At 33.8% G+C, this 14,999-nt stretch overlaps 1 protein-coding gene across 2 annotated transcripts in view; it reads right to left on the bottom strand.

Moving 5' to 3' along the window:
• Positions 1 to 5,301: 5,301 nt before the first annotated feature.
• The window catches only part of IPMK (inositol polyphosphate multikinase), a 77,438-nt gene continuing 67,740 nt past the window's right edge, over positions 5,302 to 14,999 (bottom strand). For both annotated transcript variants that reach the window (XM_017889901.1, XM_017889902.1), the window contains exons 5-6: positions 12,660 to 12,741; positions 5,302 to 10,487 (exon numbers count right to left, since the gene is read on the bottom strand). In XM_017889901.1, the coding sequence (XP_017745390.1) occupies positions 9,865 to 10,487; positions 12,660 to 12,741 (705 nt within the window). In that variant the 3' untranslated portion in view covers positions 5,302 to 9,864. The remainder of the gene's footprint in view (positions 10,488 to 12,659; positions 12,742 to 14,999) is intronic.

Genomic DNA, 14,999 nt, shown 5'->3' with positions numbered 1-14,999 from the left:
GAATGCCACAGTAGATAGAGAAACATTCCAGTTGCAGAAGAAAGGAGTGAGCATAGCAGTAGTAATGTTTTGCTGTTGTTTTTGAGACAGGTCTCACTCAGTTGCCCAGGCTGAAGTGTAGTGGCACCATTGCAACTCACTGCATCCTCCACCTCGTGGGTTCAAGTGATCCTCCCACCTCAGCCTTCTGAGTAGCTGGGACTACTGGCGCATACTACCACAAATGGCTTTTTGTTTGTTTGTTGCTCTTTTAGAGGCAGGATCCCACTGTGTTGCCCAGGCTGGTCTCGGACTTCTGGGCTCAAGAGAGCATCCCTCCTTGACCTCCCAAAGTGCTAGGATTACAGGCATGAGCCACCACACTTGGCCCAGTGATGGTTTTTAATATGAGAGAGAGTATTGGATCTAAGGGCAACAGGAGACGAGTTAAATTCACATAGAAAAATGGCAGTGTTCATCCATTACAACAGCAGAAAAGAAAAAAATATATATATGGATCTAGAAGGAGGTGGATATGTAGGTTTGAAGATGTGCTAACATTTCGATTACAACAATTTTCTTAATGAAAAGGTAAAAACATGGACTAAGGGAGGCTGAGGGAGGAGGCATGGTGAAACAGCCCTCTGGAAGAATGGTGGGGTAATTGGCTTTGAAGGCGTAGTAAGATTGCCTTGACAGTAGTGAAGGCAATCTTCAAAGCACTTGGAGTTTGAAGTAATAAATTTCAAGAGACACCAGGAAGATTGCTGTGTTTTTCTCCAAACATTTTCATCTAGCTATTTTTATTAAAATAATTTCAACTTTTATTTTAGATTCAGGTCATACTTTTGCAGGTTTGTATTATATTATACATATTATATTATATAGATTATATTAATATATTTATAATATATATTATATTACCTGGGTATGTTATATTGTGTGATGCTGAGGTTTAGAGTATGATTGATTCCATTACTTAGGTACTAAGCACAGTACCTAATAGTTTTTCATTCCTTGACCCACCCCACCCCCAGTAGTTCCCAGTGTCTGTTGTTGCCATCTTTATGTCCATCAGTATCCTTTGTTTAGCTCCCTCTTTTAAGTGAGAACATGCCAACTTTTTTCATCTCTAAGGTACAGGTACTGAGTTGGTAGAAAATAAAGAAAACCAGGGTTTGAGTTTCCCAGGGAAATACAATGAAAGGAATAGGGCTAGAAAATCTGTAACTGTATATGGGAGTGACTGTAATGAAGGACTTTTGAATCCAAGTTGTATAAGGCTTAAAGTAAGAACATGAAGATGATGGACAATGCAAAGGTTAGAATCAACGCACTGGATCCTTGTGGGTGAAAATAGTAGAAAGAGGAAGATGAAAGTATAGGAGGAGATAGGGTGGGATATTAATCAGTGATAGGGTGGGATATTAATCAGTAATGTCTAGAGTGCCCATGAGAATGAATGGCTGAAGTTGGGGTAGAAAATAAAATCACTGGAAGTGAGGAGGTCAGGGACTGAGAGGTCAAGGTATCGGAAAAATCACCTATGTGTACAAAAAATCATCAAAAATAACTTCAGAAACTGTAATGTGGAGTATGAATGTGAGCCAGGTACTGTGTTTTGACATCATTGGAGGAGCTATGGATAGATAACTGAAATAAGGAGGGACAGCAGGTACTTCAAAGGCACTTGCCTTGTTTTATTAAAGGAAGGAGCAGGAATAACGATGATTCTGAAAGTGGCTACAGAACATCTACCACCTCCTGGCCTGACCTTATTTAAATATGGTGAAAAAATAGCCACTGTTTACCTTAAATATCTCCTTCTGAAAATATAAAGAATTGTGCAATATCTTTTGGAAGGATTATTATAAACAGTTTGAGAACACTGTAATACTTGAAGAAATGCACTTCAGTTATTTGCAGATGTTATGTGGAAGCTTCTAATATGTTATCTGCTATTTATGGCTTCATCTCAAATGGATGATATCATATTTCAAAAACTCAGATCCTTGAGCACTTTCATGAAAGTAAGGTCTCTACAAAAGCTATATGGAAAAAGTAAAAATTAGCCTGGAAAAGCTACATAGTACGTATTTGTGTAGTAACTGAGCACAGGTCTGATTAACCCTTCTACTTAAGATTAGGCAAATTTACTTAAATCTAGAAACTAGAAATTAGGGATAAACACACTGATACATTTGGATAAGGCCAGAGTGCTAGATGTTGCCATTTTTCAAAGAAGATTTACTAATTTTATTATCCCCAATAAATAGATTCAAAACTAATTATTACATATGTAAATGTACATATTATTACCAATAACAGAGTAAAAACCTAATAGTATCCCCTCTGGGGAAAAAATGAATGGGAAATGCATGGGAAAGGGAAATTATAAAGTAAATAGGCATTCCTCCTAAGACTTTTCACTCTCTTTGGTACATTAAAAAGAAAAAAAAATAGCAGGGAGAAAATGACAATGAATTAATGTGAAATTCTGATTTAGGATGATGAAAATCCAACTAAACTGAAATAAAACAGCATATTCAAGTTCAAACAGTATTTTAAAACTAAGTAGCCCCTGCATCTAAAAGCTGAACTAAAACTACTAGATTTGTGAAAAGAGTTTCAACATTAACTAGTGAACTGGTGTTTATAACACACAATAGAAGGTATGCATTATTTTGCATCATTTCTGTCATAGAAGTGAACAGTTTGCCTACACTAGAAATAAAATCAGTTGACATTGATTACCAAGGAAACTCATGAATAAGACAAGATTGCTTAGGACACCAAACCACTCTCCAAACTATAACATCATAATTTAAAGTGGAAGATGGCAATACTCTAGGACTGCCCAGTGGGCTCTACCTAGAAGAGGTAACGGATGAAAGAAAAAAAAAAAAGAAACAAGAAAAGGGATTTTAAAATTCACATATGCTGCCTGTCCTGCTGCCTCTGTTCTGATCCACAGAATTAAATATCCAAGTTAAATGTCTAACTTGTTCTGACATTGCTGCCCCAGAAAGTCATGGATGACAAGACACACTTTCTTGGTGCCCTGTGTGAGTTCATCTGAGGTTGGAGCATGTAGTTGATTGTACTGTGGCTTCCGATATCCACACCCTTCTTCAGCGTCCTCCCACTCTGACTCTGCATTCAGCAACAGTAGCAAACTTACACAGAAACTTGAAAACTGTTTGCATGTTTTCACCTTCTCCTGAACTCCTAACTACAACTAAAAGAAATGCCTGGACTAGTCTGCTGAAATATGAGACACATAGTCCCACCCCTACCCCCAGATGACCTGCCAGCTGATTCTAGAGACATAAGTCTAGCCAAGATCAGCAGAACTGCTCAGCCCACTTGCAGATCCATCCAAATAATAAAGGGAGTTAAGACTTACGCTGACACTTTGGGGTGTCATGCAGCAATAATTGCGGACAGAGTGGTCAGGCTAGTCCACGAGTTGGACTGATTATCCCCTCCACCTCTGACATAACTTGGGTGGGTCAGGGCCAACCACTATGAAGAGTGGAAACTGGGAGTTAAAATGAGTAAGAATTAAAAGTTATGGTATTACAGTTTCTTTATAAATTTATAAATATGAGGATGTCATTTGAACTGCATTCAAGCCTCAAAAACTATAAACTAGGTCTATTTACCTTAAGTGTATGATCTTTAAAGTGTATGAGGTGAGACTGGTTATTCCTCTGTGCACTATCTCCACACGATGCTTCCACACTCATCATTTTCCTAGAGCCCATTCCAAGGCACTTTAAAAATTTAACTTTCATTAAATAATAATTTTAAAGACTTTCCTAACTCCTCTTAGAAAGACTTGGTTTTCAACATTTCTTGGCATTTGAGCCAATGGTACCATGTCATTTACGCCCAAAGCACATCTAGAATATTGTCAGATGACAAGAACAATGTAATTAACAAGCATATGCAGATATTTTCTTAGGTTGGCAAAGTAGTAATTATTCACACAAAAAAAAAAAAAAAGGCCAAAGGCACAAATAATAGAAAATAACAAGTCTATCATTACAGGACTCCCAAAACTTGTTGCAGGAGGCATGGTTTAATGTCCTTGACATTAACTTTCCAATGAACTCAATGAACTTTTTCTTCCAATTGAGTGGCCAGCGTTATCTTAAGCCATTTCTAGCTGTATTTTCTTCACATTCTAAGCCCATTTCCTTTTCTGTTGCCAGCACTCTCTCTTGGCCTTCAAACAACTCTAGTTGGGCCTCTGTTCAAGTGGTAGTGCACACCCTACCTCCAAGGAACTTGTTGCAAATCTTGTTAGTCAAAAGTGTGCTCCATGGACCAGCATCAGAGTCCAGTCCAGTCTACTTAATCAGAATCTGCATTTAAACAAAATCCTCACGTGATTATTTTTACTTACAATTATTTTCACTTTTTATTCTTTCTCTTTAGCTTTTATTTAGTCTTTACACTTAGCTATAACTTGGGGACTGTGGCAGTGGGTTCCATGGGTTTTTTTTTTTTTTTTTTTTAAAGCAGTTAAGCAGCCTATCTTAATCAGGAGGGAAAAAACTACTACATCACATAGTATTGCTCCTCCTCATAGCATTCACAAAGAAGCAGGCATTAAGGTGGAATTCAATACAAACTTCTTTAGCACTACGATATTATAAATCACACTCTCTTCTTCCTCTTGCATGCTATTAGAATGACTTCTCTATCTTCACAACCCTGCTGGATATTGAGAAGTCAATCATAATTCCACTACTTTATCCCACATCAACATTTTTTTTCTCTTTCAGTCAGTATATGTCTTGATAATAGGTACTGAATCCTTTTTAACTTTTTAAAATCTCCAAAGCAAGATATAGTGCCTGGAAAACCAGTAGGTGTTCAACAGTACCCTCTTTTTAACTAATAATGAAAAGAATAATTTGGTCACTAATTCCTGAAATTTCAAATACATGCAAAAACAAAAACAAAAAACTTACCTACTTAAGCTTAAGTTATTGCATTTTCATAGCCATATCAATTTGTTTCTCCTATGGCCCACTTCTCCTTCTAGGTTGATTCTAAAGATTTTAGTTTATGTGATAGAAAAAATAAATATCCATGAAAAACTTTAAATACTTTATCATTTCCAATGTGTACACTTAAAAAAAAATCTCTTCTCCAATTTGTCTGAAATTATGGAATTTCTACTGATGCACTTTGTCATCTTTGATCCCCCAATGATTCCTGTAGTTTCTGATACATAACATTCAAATATCTGTTGAATGAATGAGTTATTTTCAAACCACCATGTTAGCATGTTACAATTAATGAAAAAAGTTCCAATGCAAAACATTTTAATAGGTTGTCAAATATACAGTTATTAGAATTATGTAAATATCACTTATAAAAATTGGTATATCACATTAGATGATTCTATAAAATAAAAACACAAATCACACATTGACAATAACCCCTGCAGTCCAAGTATACTCCCACAATAGTACAAATTACAAACACATTAAAAAAAAAAAAAACCCTAAAGACATTTATACATTTAAACCAAAGCAACCGTGACTAGACTAAATACATTCATTCATCAAGTACAATAAATTTAGCATTGCTGCTCATAGTCACTAATAACACAATTTTAGGTGCAATTTCACATGCTTTCATAAATCTTCCAGTACAGTTCCCATAGTAAAGTGTCTTTGTGCACGCCATTTTCATTTATATGCAGGTGCATCATACATCATACTTAAAACTATTTCACTTCACAAACTGTTAATATATATTTTAAGTGGACAATAGGTAAAAAATTTAAACCTCAATGATGACAAAATCTAAAATTAAAGAAAAGTCTTGAAAGCCTATAGTGACTTGTTTACTTGCATGAATAATATTTTCACTTAGTACAGGCTATTAATATAAGTAATGAGAACTTAAATATTAACTCAAAAAAAGATAGAGGCTCCAAACTTTTCCAAGAAATTAATGTGTTTTCAAAGTAGTAATATAATCAGTCTGTAAGTCAAAAGTAATTTCATATTCATTGCCAAATTTAAAATAACAGTGATGTTAAGATTGAGGGCTAAAACTGTTGTACTAAATTGTAAAATACAGTAAAGATGCAGCTCATTTGCTTGGGAATATGTAATGGAATGTTTCTCAGAGCAATGTTCATTACTTTAAATGGACAGTCTAAATAAATGTACCTTTGCCAGCAAGGAAAGTGAAAAATTAAGGCTTTTTTATGCTATCTGTAACTACTACCCAAACTTAAATAGAGGTTACAATACTGCAAAATATTACTTCTCACTTCAACTATTGTTAGTTGCTTCATTTCAACCCCATACTTAATATTTAGATGCTTATTTTTCTATATGTCTATTTTAATTAAGTCCCCAATCCCACCTCATCCAAAGAGAATGCTGAAAATGGTTAGGGCCTTTTATCTGTTTGGTTCACAGTTGTAATACTGGGGCTAAAATGCTTATTAACACATGGCATTAATCCAAGAAATATTTTTGAATGAACTAAGAAGCCTGGCCTCCAAAGACAACCCTACTTGTTTTTCCAAAGCAGTAACAGATAATTGTTACCTCTTTAGATAATCAGACTGACAATTATTCAAAAGGAATAGATGTTTCCTAGGCTATGAAAACATCAAAAACATGTAATAGAAAGGATAACTGAGGGTACAAACATATCAAATCAAGACTAAAGGCACCGGAGAAAAAAGGTAAGCATTGTAAACATTTTTTAAAGCAAAACAAGTTTTAACGTGTAAAATGTCAAACTAGTAAGAGAAAATGTACTAAAATGATGACAATGCTTTACCATAGTAGACACAATTCCTGTAATTTCACAAACAGAATTCTTCCGTTGTTCTATCGTTTTCTTTCATCCTACATCTTCTACAATATTCCAACCCCTAGAAACAAATGTATTTTCAGTTGCGTGAAACAAAAAATTTCAACTGAAGGGTCTACGGAAATTCCTTTTTCTTAAATGATGTTATAAATTTGATACACAGACTTGATAGACATAAGAACATCATCTTGGAAATCATAAAATACTAAATTATGCTCAATCAAAATACAGACAAAGGTTCTTCAGTTGAACAGTTTAGAGCCCCATTAAGAGCAAATTGTAGTGTAAAGAGGAAAAGTAAGTACAATCTTTCCAGACACACGAAACAAAGAATAATGAGTACTGAGTTGAAATACCACAAGCTCCACATTAGAGCCATTTAATATACACATTTTCATAACTGTTTCTTGAAAAACTATTTAGATAAAATATTTAGCATTTATCATTGATTTTAATTTACTTGAATCTATGCAATGTCCATCCATATTAAAATATCAATTCATGTAAATACTTTATTACAAAACTATTATACAATTTAAATTTTTATTAGAGAAAGGTATTATTCATATCCACAATTTCTTAAAGTCCTTTTTAAATGAGTATATTTCATAAGAAATACACTAAAATCATTACTTTTGTTTCATAGGGGAAAAAAACTATGAGAATCCTATTTACCCAAACTATATCCCTAATATGCTTATTTCTTAAGCCTTTACATGTTCAAATATGCTTGGTGAATAGTGATCATTCATCCCCACAGTGGTAAATTTCAGCATAACATTAAGTGACTGAGAGAGACTAAAATAGTCACATGTAGATTAGATAAACAGATACTTATTCTGTTAGACCTAAGCTTTCTTATAAAGCAACACAAAATGAGCATTGGATAACAATAACAAATGTAAACAAACAGAATTAAATGTTAATCCCTTCCCTGAAAAACAACAGATAAGAGGGCTTCTTGCTTTATTAAAAACAAAACTTGATCTATTTTATCAAAAGGGTAAGACATTGATTTTACAAAATTATATTTCCAAATACAGATAAAAAAAATCTTGAAGTTACTTCAGATTTTATTGAGCTAAAATGTGCAAAAATCTGATAATACTTAAGTTTATTAAATTCATTGTACATAGGTTGATATAATCCCATACAAAAAAAGCCTCAGTATCTTGTTAAGATTCAAAATAGTGTTTAATTATCTGAACTTAAGATTTATTGAACCACTATCCAAATAACAACAAAATCCATATTGTAAAAGAAAAAAGTAAAACTAAAAATTTTCTGATTATCACTTGAAATTCATTCCCATTAAAACATAAAACTATAGCCAATATCCATTTGAAAAGTGAAGAAAAATTGGAAGTCCCTGTGATAATTACACCAATTCTAAATAAAAAATTAAAATCAAATTTTGCTATTACAAAATGCACGTGATCTTTTAAGTTATTCAGGTTTAATAGATTTACTAAGGATAGAGTTCATAGAGCATTTAGTTGGTACTTCTGTTTGGACTCAGGTATTTGCAAAGTACCCCCAGAGAAGGCTGAGAAGGTAAAATAAACATAAAATTGTGAAATTTTCTCCACACCACAACAAAGGCGCTCGGATTTAAAAATTCAATTTGTAACTCTAGAAGGAAAAGAGGAGAAACAATTTACAACCCCAAAATATTTTCCAGAACTATGACAAAACTGATAACTACCTAGAAATGTTATTAGTGAATCGAAGTGCAAGTAATGACAGCATTAACATCAAATGTATTTGAAGACTCAAAGTTTTAAATGTTTTCAATGACAAACAACTAGTTGATTTTTTTTAAGGTGGTGGGTGTGAAACAAAAATAATACAAATCTAATTTTTCCAGGAACAGTAGCACTGCCCCGTCCCCATGAAATTAAGTTATAATTTCACCATTCAACATAATATAAAACTGTTTTGAATAAGAGTGAAATAGAAGCATGAATAGAGATACGCACCAAACCCTATACTAGGGACTAATTTACACATGGTATTTTTGATAACAACCTAATTAGATACTGTCTTTCATTGCTTACTATAATTCTGAGAAACTGCTTTCAACATTTACACTACTGCTTAACTAAATGGGGACATAAAAATACATATATTTTTAAAGAAAAAAATTCAAGTTATTTAGAGGAGAAATAAAACTTCAACTATTTACTTTTTTGAAGCTGCATTTAGATAAAAAGGTATATGGTTTATGATACTTTTCACAATGTAATAAATTTATATTCCAATTTTCTCATGAATGAAAGATTGTAAAAGAAAATATTTTGTTCCTTGAAAATAACATCTCTCTTCCCCTAACCCGGGTAAGAACAATTAGTGTGCCCTTAATTTCAAGACTTTGTTGTTGTCATCCACATCAATTGTCTTTTTCATGAAGTATAATATTTTGAGAGAGAGATGTAAAAATTAAAGAGAAAATCTGCTTTTGGAATGCAACGATTCTAAATCATTTCACTAAGAAGCACCCTTTGATACGCTGGTCTGAACTTTTAATATAAAACCTAAACAGTACTTATTTCTGAAGTAGAATTTTCTCCAGTTTTAATAACTTCATACATAGCAATACTAAGGACATCAACCTGTGCTTTTGAGATTTTGATAGGTGTTCTAATAACGTAATATTTTAGATATGGCTCATTGTCAAGGCTGGGTGGACAGAGATTTCATGAACTGGCTACAGAAAGCTAACTAAACTCTTAATGACTGAATAATGGTTTGCATTTTGCTTGAGCCAAAAAAGATGTTTAAGCCACGTACCACCACATTCCCTGCTTAACATTCCTAAGTTTCTTTATTCTTCATAGTTTTCTAATGAACAAATAATTAGTTTTCCTGAGTAAGATTATAAAAAAGTTAACCTTTCTTCCAAAAGTATAAAGACAAATAAAATGTCAACTCACAATACAAATTTTTTACACAGCATTACAGGTGCAGAGATACTGACTGCTCCTCTTCATTATGATTGGCCCACCCTTTAAAAAGACTGTAACAGAGAATTCAATTGTCTAAAATACTTCGAAGTACAGAAATTAAATGCTTTAGCCCATAAACATATCCCTCATCTATTGTGTTGCTAGGGAACACATGAGCAAAATCTATCATTCGCACTTCTACTTCAGCGATCTCTTGGCAACCAGTGGGAAGATGGTAGAAAACTTTTTCCAGTTGGGAAAGTACATTTCCATTTAAATGTTCCTGTGACATGCTTTTCCATCCATTGTCTTGCTCCAGATTTTCAACTTTCAATGAAGTCTGACTGTGATGCTTTTTTGTATACATTTTCCTGTGACGAGCATACATTTTGGACAAGCTTTTGCCCACTGAAGCCTCTATTTTTCTATTAGCTGTGGAACTTAACACATGAAAGTTATTATTGTACTCTAGTACTTCTGTGTCTGACAGTTGTCCTTTGGACAAAAGCTTTTCTGCCAAAGTTCTGTCATTCAATTTTGTAGTGGTTGGCTGAGATGAACCTTCATAAACAAATAGTAATGAACTTGCATAAAAGTTAAGCTGCTTCTGGTTTTCAAACCACTGCAGAATTTTCTCAATCTTCTGAATACTGGCAGCAACAGCATCTTTTCTTAAGCAATACCCATTATGAAAAAATCTGGAGACTCCTATAAAAAAGAAAAATATGAGCATTATAATCAAATTATGAAATAACTATTATTTGGGAAGTAAACTCATCACAGAATTCTCCAATATTTTCCCCATCATCCCTTATAATTAAGTGAACAGTTAATCCTAGAATTCTAAGAATTCTAGTCTGATATAGAAATCTGACCTCAGCTTAATTTTTGGTGAAGATGCTCTTATTAGAAAACATTTAAATTACACTAACATAATATGAAATGTCCTATTTAGACAAAAGGAAATTTATTACACGTAGACTGATAGTTTACTTCTCTCACTATATTCTCTTAAGAAATAGGATTCCAGGCCGGGTGTGGTGGCTCACGCGTGTAATCCCAGCACTTTGGGAGGCCGAGACGGGCGGATCACGAGGTCAGGAGATCGAGACCGTCCTGGCTAACACGGTGAAACCCCATCTCTACTAAAAATACAAAAAAAAAAAAAAAAGAAAATTAGCCAGGCATGGTGGCGGGTGCCTGTAATCCCAGCTACTCGGGAGGCTGAGCAGGAGAATTGCGTGAACGCGGGAGGCGGAGCTTGCAGTGAGCCGAGATCATGCCACTGCACTCCCACCTGGGTGACAGAGCTAGACTCCATCTAAAAAAAAAAAAAAAGAAAGAAATAGGATTCCAAGACTTGCTCTATTTGCTATTGTGAGAAATTTTACAGTAAAATTACTTGTTCGGGCTGGGCGCAGTGGCTCACGCCTGTAATCCCAGCACTTTTGGAGGCAGAGGTGGGTAGATCACCTGAGGTCAGGAGTTCAAAACCAGCCTGGCCAACATGGTAAAACCTTGTCTCTACTAAAAATACAAAAATTAGGCATGGTGACGTATGCCTGTACTCCCAGCTACTTGGGAGGCTGAGGCACAAGAATCACCTGAACCTGGGAGGTAGAGGTTGCAGTGACCCGAGATCGTGCCACTGTGCTCCAGCCTGGGCAATAGAGCAAGATTGTCTTGGAAAAAAAAACAAAAAAAAACACAAAAAAACTTGTTTGTTAGAATCTCATTTAGAGCTAACTAAAACCTAGAGTCAAATTTAATTATTTTTTTAATGGTACCATTACCAAATACCAAACCATAACTCTACTAATTTTCATTTGCTCTTAATAATATTGATTAAGTCAATTGTTCCAAAAAGTTCAGCTCATTTTTGGGAATAGTGCTTTTCCAGGTTAGGTATATTATTGAAAATTGAGACCTTTAAATGTTTTAACCTATCAGATTATTAGGACTTTTTCAAAACTAGGCCTAGTTTATCATACTTGGGAATTTATAGGTATATATAATTTGATTTCTACTTTTTAATAACTTGTTCCCCCAATTTGGGACAGAAACTATTAAAAGATACGTTCAGGTATGACTGAATTAGTAGCATGGGAAAATATTTTTTAAATAGCCCATCTGAAAGTTATTTTGCTGTTGACTAAGTACTCCAAGGCAAACACTAATTGTTAAGCTCATGCTATGGATGTTTGCTTTCTATACACAAAATAAGAATTCTTCTACAAACTTTTTACACTATGCATAAGTTCTTCTCTAACTATCTTAGCAGAGCTAAGAATAAACGTGTAATATAATGTTATTTCCAGGAATCTAGAATATTGTTGTTTTTGTAATATCTTGGCCATAAATATTTTAGAAGCATATATGTATGTTAACAGATTTTATTTAAATCAGTTTAATGCCACTTAATTATTCATTATGTAGAGCTCTAGAAACTTACATAGTTCAACTACACATGGAAAATTCAATAAAATACATTACATGCTATAACACATATTTTAAAGTCTCTCATGTAACAAGCAGTTTTAATATACTATGATCTATAATGTTTACTTACAAAATAATTTTACAGACAACCTCTAGTTCCAGTATTGAGCTAGATGGTTGGTACACAGCTGTTCATTATTTTTTTAAATTATATTAATAAGAAATAAATGAAAATGTAACAGGGCCATTCATAGTCCCATGGTCTTGATGTATTATGAACCAGGGCTTATGATTAATCCAATTCTGTAAGTCTAAGTTTCATTTTTTTTAAAAAAAATTTATTAAGAATCAAATCACTTTTCCAAATGATAACTAAAACTGAAATAACTTTAGAATTATTTAACTGTTCAATCATAAAAGCATTAATTTTTTAATCCTTACCATCCTTTATAGTTTCTTTTGTTAAGCTTCTTCCATAATGCTGATTTTGTGTCTCATAGCTATCGGAATGAACATGATAAACCTGTCAAAAAAAAATCAGTGAATATTAAAAAGCTAATACTCCTTGACCATGTGGGGCTTATCCCAGCTACAAGGGTGGCAAAAGATGAAATCTACTCAGGTAATTCATTCTAATAGATTTGAGAAGAAAAAAAAAATCGCAGTCATATCAATGGATGCTGAAAAGGCACTTTACAAATTTAACATCCACTACTGATGAAAACTCTTTGTAATATAAGGATAGATGAATATTTCCAATATGATAAAACTATCTACCTCAACCTACCAGGAGTTAGTCTCAAGTTTAAAGGACAGAACTGAAAAAGCACTTCTTTTAAAATATAAGAAGCTTTCACAAAAATATTTTATCACGATGTCTTTTATATTATTATCATCTAATATTCTGGAGTTCCTAGTAAATGCAATTAGAGAGGAAGAAATTAGAGGTATAATAATTTGGAAAGGTGGAGATAAATACTCTGAAGATAATAGTTGTACACTGGAAAATAAAATTAAAGACAAATTCAAATAATAAAATATATGACATGGCATTTGAATACAAATTAGTAAACAGAAAATAAGCTTTCTAAACACAAACAACTCATTAGAAAATGTAATGAAAGACAAGACCCCATTTATAAAATGTAACCCCCCCAAAACATGAAAATAATCTAGATAAGTAAAAGATGTATAAGAAGGTATCTTTAAAACATTCCTAAGACACACACCTATGTTCTCAAAAAAGATTCAACATAATAAACTACATCAATTTTCCTTAATCTACAGCTAAAGTGCGATTATAATAAAAATACCATCTCTTTTTTTGGGAGGTAGGGAGAGACAGAGTCTCTCTCTGTTGCCCAGGCTGGAGTGCAGTGGTGTGATCTCAGCTCACTGCAACCCCCGCCTCTAGGATTCAAGTGATTCTTGTGCCTCAGCCTCCAAGTACCTGGGATTACAGGTGCGTGACAACACGGCCAGCTAATTTTTGTATTTTTAGTAGAGGTGAGGTTTCACCACGTTGGCCAGGCTGGTCTCAAACTCCTGGCCTCAAGCGATCCACCCGCCTCAGCCTCCCAAAGTGCTGGGATTACCGGAGTAAGCCACCATGCCCGGCCTCAAAAATTGTTTTTAACCATAAGCCAACTCTAAAGTTCACATATGTAAAAAAAAAAAAAAAAAAAGAAAGAAAGTTAAAATAAGAATAAGGTGGAACTAACCTTGCCATCCTACCAGATATTAAAACATATTTTAGAATGGAACATATGTGAGAACTTATTATATGATAATGGGATTTTAAATCAATGGGAAGGATTATTTATTAAATGGTGTTATTCTGATTAAACAGTGATCAGGAAAAAATAAGTTGTATTCATACCTGATATCGTATGTCAGGATAAATTCCAAATGTATCAAAGATTGAAATGATAAAAGGGTCCCCGAAAACATGTAGCAATTCTTGAGTAACTGATAATAACTAGGGACGGCATTTTCAACTAAAACTCAGAAATGTCACAGTTGTTTTTTTTTTTTGGTAGATAATATTTGTACATACTTACGGGGTACATGTGATATTTTCTTACAGGCATAGAATGTGTAATGATCAAGTGAGAGTATTTAGGGTATTCACCACTACAAATATTTATCATTTCTATGTGTTCACAGTGTTTTTCCCATGCAGAAATCAAAAGAAAAAAATATTTAAAAAATCATTTGAAATGTATTTGATGAACAAAGGGCAGGTTTACACTTATGGGGGAAAAAACAAGAAACAGAAAGTGTTTAAGGTCGATTTTGTAATAAACATATATACAGTATTTGCATGTTTAAAATATCTCTGGAAGGACATATAGAGAAAAATAACTATAATATGATATCTTGTATGGAGGCAGACTATGCAACTGCACAGGTATACCTCATTTTATTGTGTTTCACTTCATTGTGCTTTACAAATATACTGCATTATTTACAAATTGAAGGTCTGTGGCAGCTTGAGCAAATCTATTGGCACCACTTCTCCAACAGCATGTGCTCACTTCATGTCTCTGTATTACAACTTGGTAATTTTTGAAATTTTTCATACTTATCATATCTGTTACGGTGATCTGTGATTAGTGATCTTTGATGTTACTCCTGTGATTATTTTGGGATGTCATGAAGCATGCCCACATAAGATGGCAAATTGGATAAATATGTGTGTCTTGACTGCTCCACTGACCAGCTGTTCCCCCATCTCTATTCCTCTCCTCAGGCCTCCCTATCCCTGAGACACAATAATAT

This window comes from Rhinopithecus bieti, unplaced genomic scaffold (genome assembly GCF_001698545.2).
Source record: "Rhinopithecus bieti isolate Rb0 unplaced genomic scaffold, ASM169854v2 scaffold_18620, whole genome shotgun sequence".
Taxonomy (NCBI): domain Eukaryota; kingdom Metazoa; phylum Chordata; class Mammalia; order Primates; family Cercopithecidae; genus Rhinopithecus; species Rhinopithecus bieti.
This window is presented reverse-complemented; position numbering and strand designations above follow the sequence as displayed.